The sequence below is a fragment of the Callionymus lyra genome, chromosome 4, assembly GCF_982586985.1.
Source record: "Callionymus lyra chromosome 4, fCalLyr1.hap1.1, whole genome shotgun sequence".
NCBI lineage: Eukaryota > Metazoa > Chordata > Actinopteri > Syngnathiformes > Callionymidae > Callionymus > Callionymus lyra.
The window spans coordinates 36,866,284-36,881,903 of record NC_141821.1 but is presented as its reverse complement, the minus strand read 5'-3'; the positions used below and the strand labels follow the sequence as shown (position 1 = coordinate 36,881,903).

General features: G+C 38.6%; 2 protein-coding genes across 2 annotated transcripts; one reads left to right on the top strand and one right to left on the bottom strand.

Moving 5' to 3' along the window:
- Positions 1-656: 656 nt before the first annotated feature.
- Positions 657-4,049, top strand: vbp1 (von Hippel-Lindau binding protein 1). The gene is made up of 6 exons (XM_087788290.1): positions 657-790; positions 1,354-1,478; positions 2,284-2,350; positions 2,435-2,533; positions 2,599-2,737; positions 3,765-4,049. Exons 1-6 carry the CDS (start codon positions 707-709, stop codon positions 3,839-3,841), a joined length of 591 nt encoding a protein of 196 aa, XP_087644416.1. The 5' UTR covers positions 657-706; the 3' UTR covers positions 3,842-4,049.
- Positions 4,050-5,158: 1,109 nt separating this feature from the next.
- On the bottom strand, positions 5,159-15,330 carry rab39bb (RAB39B, member RAS oncogene family b). The gene is made up of 4 exons (XM_087790099.1): positions 15,026-15,330; positions 11,543-11,803; positions 7,805-7,985; positions 5,159-7,461 (listed from the first exon to the last, which is right to left on the bottom strand). Exons 2-4 carry the CDS (start codon positions 11,755-11,757, stop codon positions 7,216-7,218), a joined length of 642 nt encoding a protein of 213 aa, XP_087646225.1. The 5' UTR covers positions 11,758-11,803; positions 15,026-15,330; the 3' UTR covers positions 5,159-7,215.
- Between the last annotated feature and the right edge of the window lie 290 nt (positions 15,331-15,620).

Here is a 15,620-nt window from a genome sequence, read left to right as displayed (position 1 = left end):
ATTCACACAGACGCTCCAGTTCTCTCTGAGGGAGGAGGTGCTGCCTTGCTCAAGCACCTCCGCTCATTCATCTCTGGTTCTGATATAGAATGAATCATTTTTTCTTTGACAGTCAAGTGTTGAAGCAATTTGATTAACATGTCCAGTGACAACATTTCCTCTCTAAGTAGGCAGAAACATGATGTTGTCAGACACACAGATCCTCCTCATGCTGGTGTCTACATGTGAGGATTCCAACCATATGTCACTCCTGAATCAAGACCCTGAGAAGATTTAAAGCAACTTCCGATGTGTAGGAATTACATTTCTATATGAATAATTGGCCTTAAACTGCTATGTACTTTGAGTTTGACAACCTTTTTAACTTGTAGTTTTTATGTTTTTTATACACAGCCGTAAAGTGTGGTTGTATCAAACTTCTAAAATAGTAAATGAAAACCAGAGGGAATCTATTGTTGCCAATTAAATTCAAGACATACAAAAATAATAATCCACTGAGACGTTTGGCTACTAGATAGTCAAATGTCTATGTAGTGATAAAGGGGGTTACAAATTTCACCATGGAAACATTAGTGACCTCACTGCAGCAAAAACAGTCCGTAGTAGTGTCAGTCTGCGACCACTAGAGGCAGTCGCATTCAAACTCTCCATTAAGGCGACTGCGTGTGATCCGCAGGCGAAGAAGAAGTAGCATCAGCCTCTCCCCATGATGGCGGCGACCACAGACAACAGCAATGCTGCCCCGGCGGCCAAGAAGAAACACCTCGGCATTCCCGAAGCGGTTTTTGTGGTACAGTAATCCCAATATAATGAGCGTTCCACCTTTTTAGTGTAGATGTTGAACCACTGAGTAGAATCTGTCAAGCCCCGAGTCATGAGGCTGGAGTTAGCGGGATGCTAAGCTAACTGCAGCAACCACTTCCATCTATGGACCTGTCTCTGCATTTCGTTTTATCACTGAAATTAAAACTTATTTTGCTTAAGACGTGTATTGTCCCGGTATCTGTAAACATTGAGTTGTGTTCATACATCTCATTCATCTGAATATAATGGCATCTCCGTTGTAGTAAAAATATAATAATATTTCTCAAATCCATTGATAATTACATCGTGTTTAACTTCTGATCAGTTTTATGATTTTCGCTGCAAACTCTTGATGTTTTATACATCCTACTTAATATTTAATTAACATTATAAAAGGCAACTGTCATAGTGTTTAATTTATTAATCATTGTTTTGCTTCTTCTATTTACATAAATTCACGCAGTAATGTTTTAAGGATTAAGCAAGGATTTGAATTTTACACAGATGTTCTTTCCCACAACATGAAGTTGTTTCTCTTCTGTCTCTCAGGAGGACGTGGACTCCTTCATGAAGCAGCCGGGGAACGAGACGGCCGATGTGGTGCTGAGGAAATTGGACGAGCAATGTCAGAAATACAAATATATGGAGCTCAATTTGTCGCAGAAGAAACTTAGGTAAACGTTTGAATTTAACTTGCTCTCTCCAGACCACTGTCCATACATTGTCATTTGCTGTATCTGTTTTTGGTTGAAAAGTGGTGAGGTATTTTACTAATTCCTTAGGTTAAATTATAAAAACTTTAATCATTTATTTTTATTTAAATTGCAACAATTTTATAGTCTCACCTAAATATATTAGCCTACCTTAGTAAGAAGAGACAAGAAATGTCTAAACATATTGTATTTTCTTTCCGTAACATTTTCCATAAAAACTGAAATAGAAACAAATTTCTTTTTTGAATTTCAAATGTATAGTTATTGTCTATAGTTTTTACTCATTTCTTTTGGCATATTTTATTTGAAACTATATTTGGTGTTTTTGTGTTGTTACACATTAGTCAATGAAATTCCATAACATTTTATCCTTATTAACATAAAAAACAAAAACAAAATAAATATAAATCAACTTACGACGAAGAATATGTTTATTTTTGTCTGTGTTTTTTTTAATTTATTCTGTAACATTCAAAATGTGTATTTGTGCAAATGTAAACACAAGATGGCAAGAAAAAAAGAGAAAGTATTAACAGAAAAGGTGAAATTATAACTAATTGAGTCAAACATCTTGTCTTGTTTATTTTTTTTTATTCCTAAATTGTTTGGATCTTAAAGTTCACCATCATAAAAATTTTCTACTCTAGTCTAATGTGAATTTAATTGTGATTATTTTCCGATTTTTGGAGTACTAGGCAGAAATGTCTTAATTAATTACGTCATAAAATGTTTGATGGAACTGTAACTTTGCTGTAACGATTTACAGGTTGAAAACTCAGATCCCTCAAATCACACAGACGCTAGAAATCCTACGACACATGCAGAAGAAAAAGGTTTGTACAGAGTTCAGATGATAGAACTCGAGGTTTGTTTGAAAATGTAATGGAAGAAAACTATTTCTTTGTCATTCCTTCCAGGAGAACACGGACGCATTAAAAACACACTTCATGCTGGCTGATAATGTTTTCTGCAAGGCTTCAGTCCTACCCACTGATAAAGTCTGTCTATGGTTGGGGGTGAGTTTGCGGACAGAAACGCAATTTTATGGAAAACTTCCAAACATTAATTTTTGTCCCTCTAGGCCAACGTTATGCTAGAGTACCACATCGATGAGGCCCAGGCTCTGCTGGAGAAGAATCTGTCCACTGCATCACGTAACTTGGAGACTCTTGAGGAGGACCTGGACTTCTTGAGAGACCAGTTTACCACCACTGAAGTCAGTATCCTTCCAGCTGAATGTGCAGCACGATCAGGTTTGGCTCAAAAAAGCAAGTCGCAGCCACAGGTCTATGTTGATCTCTGGGACATTAAAAATAATTATAATTTCTCCTCCGGGGATCAATGAAGTATCTATTTATCACTTTTATATCAAGTGTCTTGTAGGATTTAAGCAAACAATGACCCAAATATCTAGTTTTTTAATTAAAACATCCATCTATAACCTTTTCAATCTGGCACATCTGTTTCAGCACAACCCATGTGTTATTTTTGATCTCTTTCTAATATTTATGACATTATTTTAGTTAGGGGTCGTGCAACAGATGTAAATTTAAACATGTTTAATAGCAGATACTTTTAAAATCCAATATTATTCCTATCTGAATGGTCTTTTTGATATATTTGCATCCAGACTTTAATATTCTATTTTGATGAGGCTGGTGATTCAAACCCTCTTCTTTCAATCCTCTCTCGTGACCTTTATTGCATTTACTGAACTGAAATGGAAAATTACAAATACTTGGTTTAAAATGTAGAAATAAGATGATTAATACATTTTATTGTTTTCAAGCTTTCTTTCTTCAAAGGCATTTGCTCCCCACTTATCTGCCCGACGAACACCAACTTATAAAACATATTACCTTATGAACTCTATTGTGTCCATTCAACAGTTTCTGTTCCTGATTTGTATATTGAGTAAATGTTTGTTTCTGGGGAATTTATTTGTCCCACATTATTGATGGCACCATAGACCCTCCCACTATATTGAATGCACCACTTATTTTCTTTCAATCTGTTGCAAAGAAAGTGTAGAATCATTGTTACAATCTTTTAAATTCATTAGTTTTGTCTTTATTCAACTCAACCATATATTGTGTTTCGTCTTATTGGTCTTATTTACGCTGTTTAAGATTTGGCGCCCTCTAGAGGCAAAATGGTGTGACGATGATTGGACTGTTTTAAGACGAGGTGAGGGTGTGACACTGACTGTCAAGTCTTACAAGAAGGAACCTTGACCCAGGCTCTCAGACATGGCACGGGTCTACAACTGGGACGTGAAAAGAAGGAGCAGAGAAAACGCGATTAAATCGGCGGGAAAGTCCTAATAAAGACCCTTCAATGACATAATCAACCCTCCACATGTTCTGAGCAGAAGTTGACGTGTTCAACTCTCCCCCAGAGATGATCCAAGTGGGAGGATTAGAATTGTGAGAGTATTTCTGCTCGGCCTAGTCTAGATGGAATCACCACATGCTCTGTTGATTTTTGTTACTTTGAAGTATTTCTTTCAAGTAAAACCAACAAAAACATCAAGTCAGCTTTTTTTGTGTTCTTTTCATCAGGTAACGTCTTTTTTTTACTTTACGTTCTTAACACTTGAACCACCATCCAGTCTCGTGGCCTCACTTCTGCTCCTGTATTTATTTGTCCCTCGCTGTTCATCTGACTAAGAATGAAGTAAAAGACAACCTTTGGAAACAAGATAAAGACTGGATTTGCTTCTGTCTGTTATTTGTCCGACCAAGAATAGTTTTATGGTCATCAGGTCGGTCCTGGTTCTAGCCGACGTCAATAATGTCCGATTGATCAAATAAAATGTTGCATATAAATGCGAAGAAACTGAGGAAGATATCGTCCAGACCGTGCATCCTCCACACTACACTGAACATATGAAAGTGAGTTTCTAACTGTTGAGTATTCAGTTCCGCCAACACTAACCACCCTGACACGCACCTTCCCAAACTTGTAAGGCACACATCCCACATCAAAAGAGAAACGCACATTATTTATATTAATGACCTTAAATATATGTCAATACAGAAAAAACACTCATAACAGCCCAATACAGGATCACTCACACCACAAAACTGAAATCCTCCCCATTACAGCATCATTCACCCCACTAAACTGAAATCCATAATATATATATATATATATATATATATATATATATCCAACATACCCACCTCCACATTACATACAAACACACGAAACTTGCCCAAAAAGACAAAAAAGACACTTATGTTAACAACATATGCTGATTTTGGAAAACGTCTTTAACGTCGGTTTGTATCTTTACTGCAGTTATTCCTGTTAACACGTGCAGTGTCACTAGACTAGTCACCACTGACATGAGCACGAAGTAATGTTAGATTTGTAAACTCATCAAACATCCTGAACTCTTCCGATAAACCACCACAGTCTTAAACGTATATCACAAACACACCAACTTGAGTTGAGCAACATCTTCGTTCTGAATGATCTCGACGGTATAGATGATCCAAAATATCAAATGTTCCTTGATTTGGATCCTCTTTGTTTCACTTCCATAATTTCATTCAACTCTGTGTGGATCAGAGATTTGTTGTAAAGTAGAGACATTGTTACGTCATAACACAAACTCACACGTTTTGGTCCGGCTGTTTATTTTCAAAGAACATTTGTCTTCTCTTGTGTTACCCATGACACAACATGGATTCTTTGTTAGCATGACACATGTGCCTGTACATTCCACCAGCAGAATGTCGTACGTGATGTTTTATCGGGACATCGTGTGGAGTTGAAATCCTAACCTCGCAGCGTCCATAATGGTGTTAAGGCCAATTTGAAAGCACTTAAATCATCACATAGACTCTTCTAGGCCCATGGGATAGTGTCACAGGTTTCTAGTTTCAACCCACGCTGTGGTATTTTTGCTGCCATACACTTAAATGGGCACAAAGTCTTTGGGCTTGTTCAGGTGGAATTCTGGAACTACCTCATCTTATCAAGCTCCGACTTGACTATTCCAAATCCTTCCAGACCAGGAAATTCATTAGCACAACCCTGAACATTTATTTTCAACCTGGTTTCGTTCTAGAAAGGCCATCATCTCTCTGACGTGTTGGTTGGATGTAGAACTGAAGAAGCCACTTTTATAAGATGTGAAACATTACCACAAACTACTGCTACACAGTCCAGTGTTCTTGCTTTGGAACCTTCAGATTTAATAAACTATATATTTGTGATTATGGCAGTTTTAATATGGAAGTCTTATCAGTATCATGAGAATATTAAATATAAAAAAGTTTGGACAATCATACCAATCTTTGTATATTACATTTGAAATTATGAATATTGAATTTAGAAAAAGATTCAAATTCATTTTAATTATTAAAATTAACAAATAATGTAACTCCAAACTTATTCATAAAAAAGGAAATTCAAATTTTCATCATTTGAAGTGTTAAAAATATTCTGATGACACTGATATACTTCTATATTTTAAGACAGAATGGATAAGTAAAGGCATCTGATTCAGTCAAGACTTTGAGTTGAACAGTAGCTGTCGGATAACATTTCATTGCATTCAAAGCGTTCACTAAGTTCACTTGAGTAAGAGTCTCCACTCGTTCAAACAACTTCTTCCAGGAGTTAAAACGACAAATGGTATTTACGTGTTTACCCGACAAGATGGTTCCAGGGTCAGACTAATTGTTTTAGGAGGATCTCCATCAGATAAGGGGTGAGCGTGGAGACATCCTTAAGTTTATTCAACCATGAAAGTGTGTTGTGTTGCTGCTACAATCATAAGATCTGTGTTCAGGTTCTTGTCTCTCTCGGTCGTATGTAAGCATGCTGATTGGACCTTAGCTTGGTTATAGTGGGGAGTCTGTATACGTGCATTGTGGTTAAAGTGGCATTTGTAAGTAGAAACCGATCAGGTCCCTCTCTGTCGACCATACCGGATGTCAAAAGTTTTCATAGAAATGTCCCGCAATATGGCTCCATTGTTGAGGTGGACTTTAAGGTGCAACGTTCCTCTCGGTTCAATTCCAAGTTTGAAGACCGAAAAAAGGATTTGTTAGTAGTCTGTCTCGCTCCCGAGCTCAGCTGGATCCGTTCCGTGGACCAGCATGGGCAGTGTTTGTTTGTTTTTTCAATGGATGAGTTATTTAGCAAAAGCAGGTGTCACTGGATCTCTGGAAGTCCATCCAAAGTCCCAGGATCATCCAAAGTCTTCTCTTGAGTCTCCAGGAAGGCGTCGGTAGATACCGATAGATGAAACAAAAACGTCCACAAGTCTTGAAGGTTCAACCTCTAAAACAAACTGAGAGCCTAAAATAAATCTTGTTGGAATGGAATTGCATATAGGAAAGGGAGAGAACGAGACTTTCATCTTGTTTTGCGAGGAACCCACGGGGGTCTCTTTCTAAGGCCGTACTCTGATGAAAGGGTTTTTGGTGTCGAGGCCAAAAATGGTACATAAGGAATTACATTATATGAAGTTTCTGAACCCTTTAATTTAAGAAGGCAAATAAAAGCAGATTCGAGCCTCAGGAATCTGTTCATGGTGTCCGTCATCGACCTCTGGGAGCCCCTGTGTCTTTTCGTCAGAATTCCCTCTTCAGTCCGAAGTAAGAACAGAAGCGGCGCTGACTCCTCAGTCCGTCAGCCACTTCTGGACCTGTCACTCATCAGTCCCACGGCTGTTCCCAGATCAGCAGAGGCAGCGGCGGTCACTTTTGGTCACCTCCTCAGAGGAATGGACCACGTTTGGAACAAACCCGCTCTTGACACCCTCCCAACCCTCTTGGATGGTGATGTCTCCGGACCGCACCAGAGCGAAGATCTCCCTCGTCAGCTCGGTGAAGGCGTGTTCCACGTTGATGGCGTCCCGGGCCGATGTTTCCACGTAACGCATCCCGTACGCCGCTGCCAGCTTCTCTGCTTCTTGGCGTGTGACCTGAAATGGATAAGTTGTATTTAAAAATGGTTACAACAGTGACGCTGCTTCGATCTGAACAACAGGACATAGAAACATGTTTTGGCGTCTAACATTCTAGAAAGACTTGTTTAGGGCAGCATGGTGTTGCATTGAAAGTGCTACGCTCTGAGGGACATCAATTTCTTCCTGAATTCTTGCCGTCCTGCTAAGGCCCTCCCTGAGCCTGAGGAATCTGACTGATATAAAACTGTGTTGATCTAAATTTATACAAAGGGCTATTTTTAAATTTGAGGATTTTTGAATTGGTTGCATCATCATAGCAACTCAACAAATACGGTAGAAAACTCTGATGGTCACCGACCTGGCGTTGGGGCTCAAGGTCACACTTGTGGCCCACCAGAAGGAAGACGATGCTGTGTGGCTGGACGTGACTGCGAGCCTCCTCCAACCACTCATGGACATTTTGGAAAGACCTACGATTGGTGATGTCAAACAGCAGCAGCCCGCCCACAGAGTTGCGGTAGTAGGCCCTGGTGATGGATCTGCAAAGAGAAGGGTGGCTGGTGAGAATGAGAAGATCTCACATGACAGATATTCCTGAAGTGAGAGGTCATTTGATGAGAAGCTAAGTTTTCCCTTCAAGTCCTTAATCGTCAGGACCTTTGCGTCAGAGACAAACGATTAAAAAACATAGTCCAGATTTGAATGTAGGCTGGAACCAGAGTGTGCTTCTGCTTACCATTGTTTTAAGATCGATAATTGAATCATTTCTTTTATTAACTTCCTTTTCTTTTTTCAAAGTATATATACATACGAGCTGAAGTACCCAGCGTTTCCCAGGTACTTTTATAAGATACAAAACTGAGAAAAATGACTCTGAAGCTGCTAAAGGCTAACACATTTGAGGACTTGTGACTTTAAGAAATGCTTTAACTTACTTAATATTCAAGTTAAGTTACGAAGCTTTAACTAAGTTTCAAACTTGTATTGGAATAAGCTACTGTAGCAATAATAATAATAATAATAATAATAAGGCAGGATGTTCTACCTTTGCTTACGAATAAGACCAGAAACGAGACACAGAGCAGTTGATGTCATTTTGAGCACATCTCTGATTCTAAAGAAAAGCAAACAAAGAAGCTGTAAAATGTAAACAACCAAAATTTAAACACAACACAGTATTGTGTTCAAGCAAACATGCTCTTCTTCTCTCCATGAGGCTTCACTGCTATACAAAGCTAATTATTAACCAACAACAACCAACACTTAACATCAAAAACAAAAGTCTAAGTTGTGGGGAAGTAACTTATATTGTTAACTTCAATGTATAAATAATGACCTCAATAAGTTCAATTAATATGAATCATACATATGTCTGATTATTTAAAATGTATTTATACGTATTCCAATGACATATATATATATATACAGTATATATATATGAGAGCGAGAGAGAGATAGAATTTTATGTAACTTTGTGTACTTTTCTCAAGGAGCAGCATTTCAATGCTTTAAAATAAACTAATTCCTTTTTGAGGCGTGACAAACCAGCTACAGATCATAGTGTATGTGACGTGACACACAAACACAAACTACTCTGATAAATGTCAAGTTGCATTTTACGGTATAACTGTGGTTAAAGAGTGAAACAGGTCTGAAGAAGAGGAAGTAGGAGGAGTCACAATGTCTAGCAGGGTTAAACTACACTAAGCGATGTGTGGACATGTAAGGAAAGTGACTTTCTAGACCTAAACTATCTTTAACTTCAACTTTAACAATCAAAAACAATTCACAGTTAAAATATATACTTTAAAAGATCAAGACACATAAGACAAACACAAGAGTCCCAGAAAGTCAGAGAAAAGTCTGCACAAATTAAAATGTTGTTTCTCAAAGGAGTCAGTAGATCCATCAAACACAGAGGGAGAGGAAGATCGTTCCAAAGCTTAGGAGCAACAGTCTGGAAGGATTTCTCTCCTCTGGTCCTGAACCATGGTCAGGAACCATCAGCAGAGTTCTTCTACTAGAGTATGGCGTTTTATTTGAGTCAATTTGTTGAGCACGCAGTAAGACATTTTGTGCACCTGAGAATATGTTTTGCGGACACGTAAGTGACATTTGCATTTTTTTTACACCAGCAAAAAATAAAGTGGTTTGAGCAAACAAATATCTATTTTACGTTCAATAAATATCACTTTGCGCACGCTTTTGCTGCTTCTACACAGCGCTTGATTTGTGCCAATGAGTCAACCAATCACAGAGATCGGAGAAAGCTTGGTTCTGATTGGCTGTTTGGTTTCCAACGGCAACAAGGTGCAGTGAAAAGTGTTGCATTCAAGTGTTTCTGATCATTAAACAGTACCGCAGTGAAGTTAGTTTGATATTGGATATTCAACAGACATTCGCTCCAGCAACCACCGAGTCATTGTCCGCTACAGATAGATAGAACTGCCAAGAGCCGCTAACGCTCCAGCGACACGTCTATCAGGGACCGTCAATTAATTTCACTTTGTTAAACGTAAACATATGAAAATGAATTAAAATTGTTTTGAGAGGTGCAAAGTAAAAAAAATGAATACATATTAAAAATATGATTTAGTTCTATGATCTCAAAGTGAAGTTCAGAGATTTTTCTCGGTTGAAGGAAACAGCTTCTGGTCAGTTTTTAGCGAGGATAAAACTGAGTCACATCTACTTTAAATGTCTCCATTATATCAAAACGGTGACTCTACCACTCATTTATAGATGGTAACCAAGCAGTGACCAGGTTTTCACACACCCTCTTAAACAAATACTGAAATCACACATTGATTTACCTAAACAAGTCAAGTTAACTCAGTGACTCCAGAGTCAAACCTGTTCCATTTTCAGTGTTTCAACAGGGAAACTGCTCGTCCTCCTGTCCGTGAGCAAATAAAGACGCTCGGCTGGTTTTTCAAGTTCTGAGAGCTTCAGGCTGCTTCTTTATTAGCTTCTCTAAATGTCCTCCTACTTGTTCACTGCTTACATTTCTACCCAAAGTTTACAATCTGGATATTAGTGTATTTTATTTTAAGATGCCAGTCATGTTTAATTTTTAAGTAACTATTATTGTAAACACATTGATTTACGATACACTCAGGCTGATTTAGGATTCTATAGCCACAATTGAGTGACCTTTGTACACCAGACTGCAAGAGAGTGAGATAAGAGACCGAACACGACCAGCTGATCTAATGGCTACAAGTAAAACATTTTCGGCATTATATTTTTGTGTATTATAGTTTTATATTTACTTATAATAGCATTTTGTATTTCCATATGTGAGGTACTGTCCTCTGGATGACTTTGAAGATTACATTAGTGATGCCGCTTAAACCCAATGGATTGAAATCTAAAGGGATTGGTGAGTCATGCTGCACTTCTGGACCAATCAGGAGGCACAACTAAGCCACATTCTTTTTTTTTCTTTGGACAGAAATGTGCAGTTATTAAGATGGACAAGTTAGTTTATTTTCTTCACTTTTGTTTTGACTTTTGTATCGATATTGTAGTACTACTGCTCAGGGCGAATGGCGGGGGGACACCCTGGACAGCTCACTAGATAAAATAACTTCTTACTGAGAACACAAACCCTCCAAACTAAAAATGTTAATCCAGTATATGAAATCAGATTTTTTTTTTTTTTTTTAAACAGAGGGAACCCAAATGTCTACGTGTGGTTTAAATGGCAAAAAATACAGTATTCCAGTTTCCAAGTGCCTGCCTAAATTTAACAAAATAATAAAAATGAATAATTTAACTTTTTGCTGGGATTTAAATATCCGTCGTTTTCCGTTTTCTATTTTGCTAACTTTGGTAGTATGAACACAGTTGCACTGAACATCCTCGTAAGAAAAGTGTCAACACCAAAATAGAAAAAAAATTCTGATAAGAGAATAACTTAAAGTTGACAGTAAGAATGAAATGAAACTTTAAATGAATAAAAAATATACATTAAGATTGTATATACAATCTCATTTTCGATCTCTTAAATTACTGTACTTCTTGTATAGTGCATTAAAAATACATTTCCATCTGTTTTTCTAATGTTTTCACTGAATAAAAAACCTTTTCTCACCGGAAGCGCTCCTGACCCGCGGTGTCCCAGATCTGCAGCTTGATCCTCTTCCCGGGCTCGATCTCGACCAGTCGCGAGAAGAAATCCACGCCGACCGTGGGGTCCGACACCTGTGCGAAGCGACCCTCCGTGAAGCGCCGGATCAGACAGGACTTGCCAACCGTGGAGTCCCCGATGACGATGAGCCGGAACTGGTAGAGCCAGATCGCCTCCATGACTCGTCTGTCGGCGGCGCGCCTGAGTGTCAGTGCGGCTCACAAGCTGGGAGGAAATAAACATGGCGCCTCTGTTAGAACGTTTCATATCGCATTGAGTTTCATTATTTATTTTTGATCTATTCTTATTTTTACCTGTTAAAAAGTTAATTCTCATTTTGTTGCATGCATTAAAATAATTCGTGCTTTAGAAGCGCCGGTGGTTCTGTATAAATACAAATGAATGCTTTAAGCACTTCTGATCCAGCTGACTGAGCTGTATTGTGTTGGAATCACAAGCTTTTCAAGTTACTGCAGAGCAGCTGAAGTTTTAATAGGCAGATTATATTTGGATTATTGGCTCAAGATGGATATTAATGTGTGACCCTTGACCACTGGGTTATAGTTGAACCTGATGGAACCAGATTATCTTCCATTTACTTTGGATTAATTAATGGAATCCAAAGGTCGAAAGAACAGTTATTGTATATATATAGAAGACACCTATAGTATTACTGTGGGAGACTCCTATAGTATTACTGCGCGAGGCCTTAGTATTACTATATGACACTCGTTAGTATTACTGCGCAAGGCTACTTGGTATTACTGTGGGAGACTCCTTAGTATTACTGTGGGAGACTCCTTAGTATTACTGTGTGAGGCTCCTGAGTATAACTCCACAAGAGGCTACTTAGTTAAATTCAACAAGGCTACTTAGTATTACTAAATAAGGCTCCTTAAGTAAGTAAGTAAGTAATTTATATTTATAGAGTGCTTTTCCAGACCAGGGTAGTATTACTGCTGGAAGCTCCTTAGTGTTACTGTTGGAGGTTCTTTAGTATTACTATGCAAGGCTCCTTCGTATTACTGCATGAGGCTTCTTAGTATTACTGTTGGAGGTTCCTTAGTATTACTATGCAAGGCTCTTTAGCATTACTGTGTGAGGCTCCTTAGTATTAGTATGTGAGACTCCTTAGTATTACTATGCAAGACCCCTTAGTATTACTATACAAGGTTATTTAGTATTACTATGCATGACTCCTTAGTATAACTACACAAGGCTCTTTAGCATTACTGTGTGAGGCTCCTTAGTATTAGTATGTGAGACTCCTTAGTATTACTATGCAAGACCCCTTAGTATTACTATACAAGGTTATTTAGTATTACTATGCGTGACTCCTTAGTATAACTACACAAGGCTCTTTAGTATTACTATGTGAGGCTCCTTAGTATTACTATGTGACACTCATTAGTATTACTATGCGAGACTTCTTAGTATTACTGTGTGAGACCCCTTAGTATTACTACATAAGGCTCCTTAGTATTACTACATGAGGGCTCCTTAGTATAACTGTGCGAGACTCCTTAGTATTACTGTGTGAGACCCCTTAGTATTACTACATAAGTCTCCTTAGTATTACTACATGAGGGCTCCTTAGTATTACTCTGCGAGGCTCCTTAGTATTACTACACAAAGTTCTTTAGTATAAATGTGTGAAGCTCTTTAGTATTACTCTGCGAGGCTCCTTAGTGTTACTACACAAGGTTCTTTAGTATAAATATGTAAAGCTCTTTAGTATTATTCTGCGAGGCTCCTTAGTATTACTACACAAGGTTCTTTAGTATAAATGTGTGAAGCTCTTTAGTATTACTCTGCGAGACTCCTTAGTGTTACTACACAAGGTTCTTTAGTATAAATATGTGAAGCTCTTTCGTATTACTCTGCGAGGCTCCTTAGTATTACTACACAAGGTTCTTCAGTATAAATGTGTGAAGCTCTTTAGTATTACTCTGCGAGGCTCCTTAGTATTACTACACAAGGTTCTTTAGTATAAATGTGTGAAGCTCTTTAGTATTACTCTGCGAGGCTCCTTAGTGTTACTACACAAGGTTCTTTAGTATAAATATGTAAAGCTCTTTAGTATTATTCTGCGAGGCTCCTTAGTATTACTACACAAGGTTCTTTAGTATAAATGTGTGAGGCTCTTTAGTATTACTCTGTGAGGCTCCTTAGTATTACTACACACGGTTCTTTAGTATAAATGTGTGAGGCTCTTTAGTATTACTCTGCGGGACTCCTTAGTATTACTACACAAGATTCTTTAGTATAAATGTGTGAGGCTCTTTAGTATTACTCTGCGAGGCTCCTTAGAGTTACTATTCAAGGCTCTGTAGTATAACAGCGCAAGGTACAGAGTATTACTTAGCGAGCCTCTGTAATATTACTTTGCAAACCTCTGTAGTATTACACCGCACCATGGCAATGAGTTGTTACTTGCTTTTGCGCAATCCATCAGGCGGATCAAAAAGGAGTTTGGCAGGTCGGATTTGGCCCCCAGGCCTTCAGTTTGACACCAAGTGATCTAAGTGGAATTCTTTCATCTTTCTCTAGTGACACAGACTTTTCTGCCTCCACATATTCAGACAAGCATTTTCATTACTTTGCGTCCATATTTAAATGAGAAAAGCAAAACAATAAAAACACAACATCTCATCAGGACAGCAGCTTCAAAAAGAATCATATTTGGAACAACAAAGGGCTCAATAAATGTAGTTGTTAATAAATGAGGAGTTTGTAAAGGGGTGCACTGGTTGGTGCACTGGTTAGTGCAGAACTAAGTAACAAAATACTCCTTCAAGAAGCATCTTAAGACCTTTTTATTTGTGCAACTTTCTTGGGACTGCTGTGTTTGTCTCTATGTTGTCTTGACCTTTTAAAGAATGTGTTTTAACTGTGTATTGTTTTTCATTGTTCATGTGCTTTGGAGAAAGGTGCTTTACAAATAATTACTTACTTACTTACTTACTATGTCGTTGTTATTACAACTTGAGGTGACTTTTTGTTGTATTTGTGGTGTAAAGGTTCAAGTCAACAGTTTGTATTCTTGTTATAGGCTGCAGCCAGGGAAGAATAATCCATAACTGATAGAGTTCTGATCCTCTAATATAGTTCAAGAGTACCTTCACAACTCTAATATTTAATCCTACAACTAAGTTTGTTCTTATCAAGTCCACTTCCAGTAAAGTCGGGACCCTCTTTCCCATCAGCCACCGCGCCACAGCGGAGTCGTGTTGCAGCTGTGGAGCGCGAGCGCGCGGACCCTCACACCGGATGTAGTAGCGCAGATGTGACGGGACTCATGACCCCCTACCCTCCCCGAAACATGAGGCCAACAATACTGAACGAACGGATGTTAAACAAAGATCTGTTCGCCCACAGAAAGTTGTGTAAAAACATGTTTGTGTTTGAAATAAAAAAAGGAAAGTGAAAGTGACGTCATGAACCTACTTTGGTTGATGCTCCGCTCAGTCGAGCCTGTCGGTCGTGGTTTGTGTTCGGATCAGAACCGAGCTGGTGTTGAGTCCATGTCACCGCCTGGTCATCCTATCTGGTCCTCGCAGAGGCCCTGGACCGGGTCCTTCGTTAGCACAGGGCCGGAGAGCAGCTTCAGTCCCAGCAGGTGCTGAGAAGAGCTCGAGCTTCACGGGTCTTCAGAACCGTCTTGCTGGACCTGATAAGGTGCTGGTGTTCGCTCTCAGACCCCCACAACCACAGCAGGTGTGTTTCCTTTCGCTGTGTGTTTCCGCTGCCGATGCGATGGAAGCATCAGTAGCGCCTGACTCATCCCGCATCAGTACCAGTACCGTAAATGACCGTGTAGCGGCGCGCTGGCTCTTCATCTACAGAATGATGGGAGGTTACAAAATTTAACTTTTATTTGTTGTATATTTAAATGGACGAACCACTGCGCGTGTATCATTCCGGATTTATTTATGAAAATCTTACTAAAGACTTGTTATTTTTGTTTCATTTTAAGAAATAATGACATGCGGCCAAATACATACAAGCACACAACCATAAGCATAAATACAACAACAACAAA